The 1,445-nt window shown below is 32.6% G+C and overlaps 1 protein-coding gene across 1 annotated transcript in view; it reads right to left on the reverse strand.

The window, feature by feature from the left end:
• EMB1691 (Methyltransferase MT-A70 family protein) overlaps window positions 1–1,445 on the reverse strand; it is an 8,400-nt gene extending 6,955 nt beyond the window's left edge. Inside the window, exon 1 of the mRNA XM_021444317.2 lies at window positions 1,235–1,445. Within this exon, the coding sequence (XP_021299992.1) occupies window positions 1,235–1,445 (211 nt within the window). The remainder of the gene's footprint in view (window positions 1–1,234) is intronic.

The raw sequence follows: 1,445 nt of genomic DNA on the forward strand, positions 1-1,445 counted from the left end.
GACTCAAATGTTGCTACATTGGAGTGTGTTCCACTTAGTAGAGCTGTAACAGGCACCCGAGTACCAAACCCATACACATGAGTGCGTGTAGCCTTCATCCCTCCAATTGCTTCAGTCCAAGCATGCGGATTGAATTCTGGCTGAGAAGATGAATCTTCACCATACTTTTACGATAATATAGAATTATACATTTCCTACATAAAAAATTAAATAAGATTAGTATTCAATTATATCATCAACTTTGAAGTAAAAATTAATCAATTTTGTACATACACTCGTAGATTTGGACTTGCTATCTATAAAATCACCATGACCCGTTAAACGCTTATGAGTGCAGTTGAACACTTCCAAAAAGCTAACATCTCATTTCATCTCAATTGCCTACATTTATTTACAACTATATAAACTCAATCGTAATCGATATATATAAATAACATGTAAAGAAAAACCAAAGTCAAAGTACTAAACATACAATTTAAATTTAATTTGAAAGAAAACCATACATATAAATGCGAAGTAAGATTAATTCATATCATCCTTTTGCATGGACAACAAATGGAACTGAACCACTAGTGTGCTTTGCAATGCTTCATTCTTTTGGTGTTAAATGATTTTGCCTTGCTTTTCTTGATTTATTTTGCCATTCTTCTGTACCCCATACCATATCGATAAAGGCATCCCAGATTTCATTTGTGATTCATTCCCTTGACATGCGTTTGAATCCTAATGTTGTTTGTTTTGGCTTCTGTCATTGCTTTATTTCTTTCTTTTGAAAACATGTCTCTTAACCGATCGAAACAAATTTTATCTCATATTCATCGAACTAAAAGATCTTGATTTGCAGGCCAAACACATTTTTCCTACATCAAAATAATAGAGTAACTAAAAAAATTGATACAAATTAATTGAAAACAAAAAGTTATAATTTAATTGAATAACAAACATAGTACTTGAAATTTTTGAAACATTAACTCCTTTATGTCCTTAGGGACTTTCCTCCATGTCGACCATGGACTATGAAAGTGATTTTTTATGATCTTTGTTATTGTAGCTGTGGCCCCTTCGCTTGGAAAAGGTACTTTACAAGATAAAAGAAAATTATTACATATTAAAATATATAACAAATATAACTATTTCATTATAATATAAGATAACATATCTCTCCCTAATAAAAGTTATCACAATTTGTCGAATGGATCTATAGGAGTCTGTAATCCTACACTAGGCCCCTTACCCCTTGACCTTGCGGATGTATCATCTACACTTGCACCTAAATCAATAAATGAGGATCTACAAGAATCATGAGTAGATGTCTCATTTTCTACTTGCTCTACAGATGCACCTAACAAAGAAGGTGGCTCAAAAGGCATATCATTATCAACCTGCTGCATTTGCGGTTGAATGAATAAATCAGCAAACGCACTAGCATTTATAAGTGACGACAT

The sequence above is a fragment of the Theobroma umbraticum genome, unplaced genomic scaffold (assembly GCF_002168275.2).
Source record: "Theobroma umbraticum cultivar Fairchild unplaced genomic scaffold, ASM216827v3 scaffold_459.0, whole genome shotgun sequence".
NCBI classification, from domain to species: Eukaryota; Viridiplantae; Streptophyta; class Magnoliopsida; order Malvales; family Malvaceae; genus Theobroma; species Theobroma umbraticum.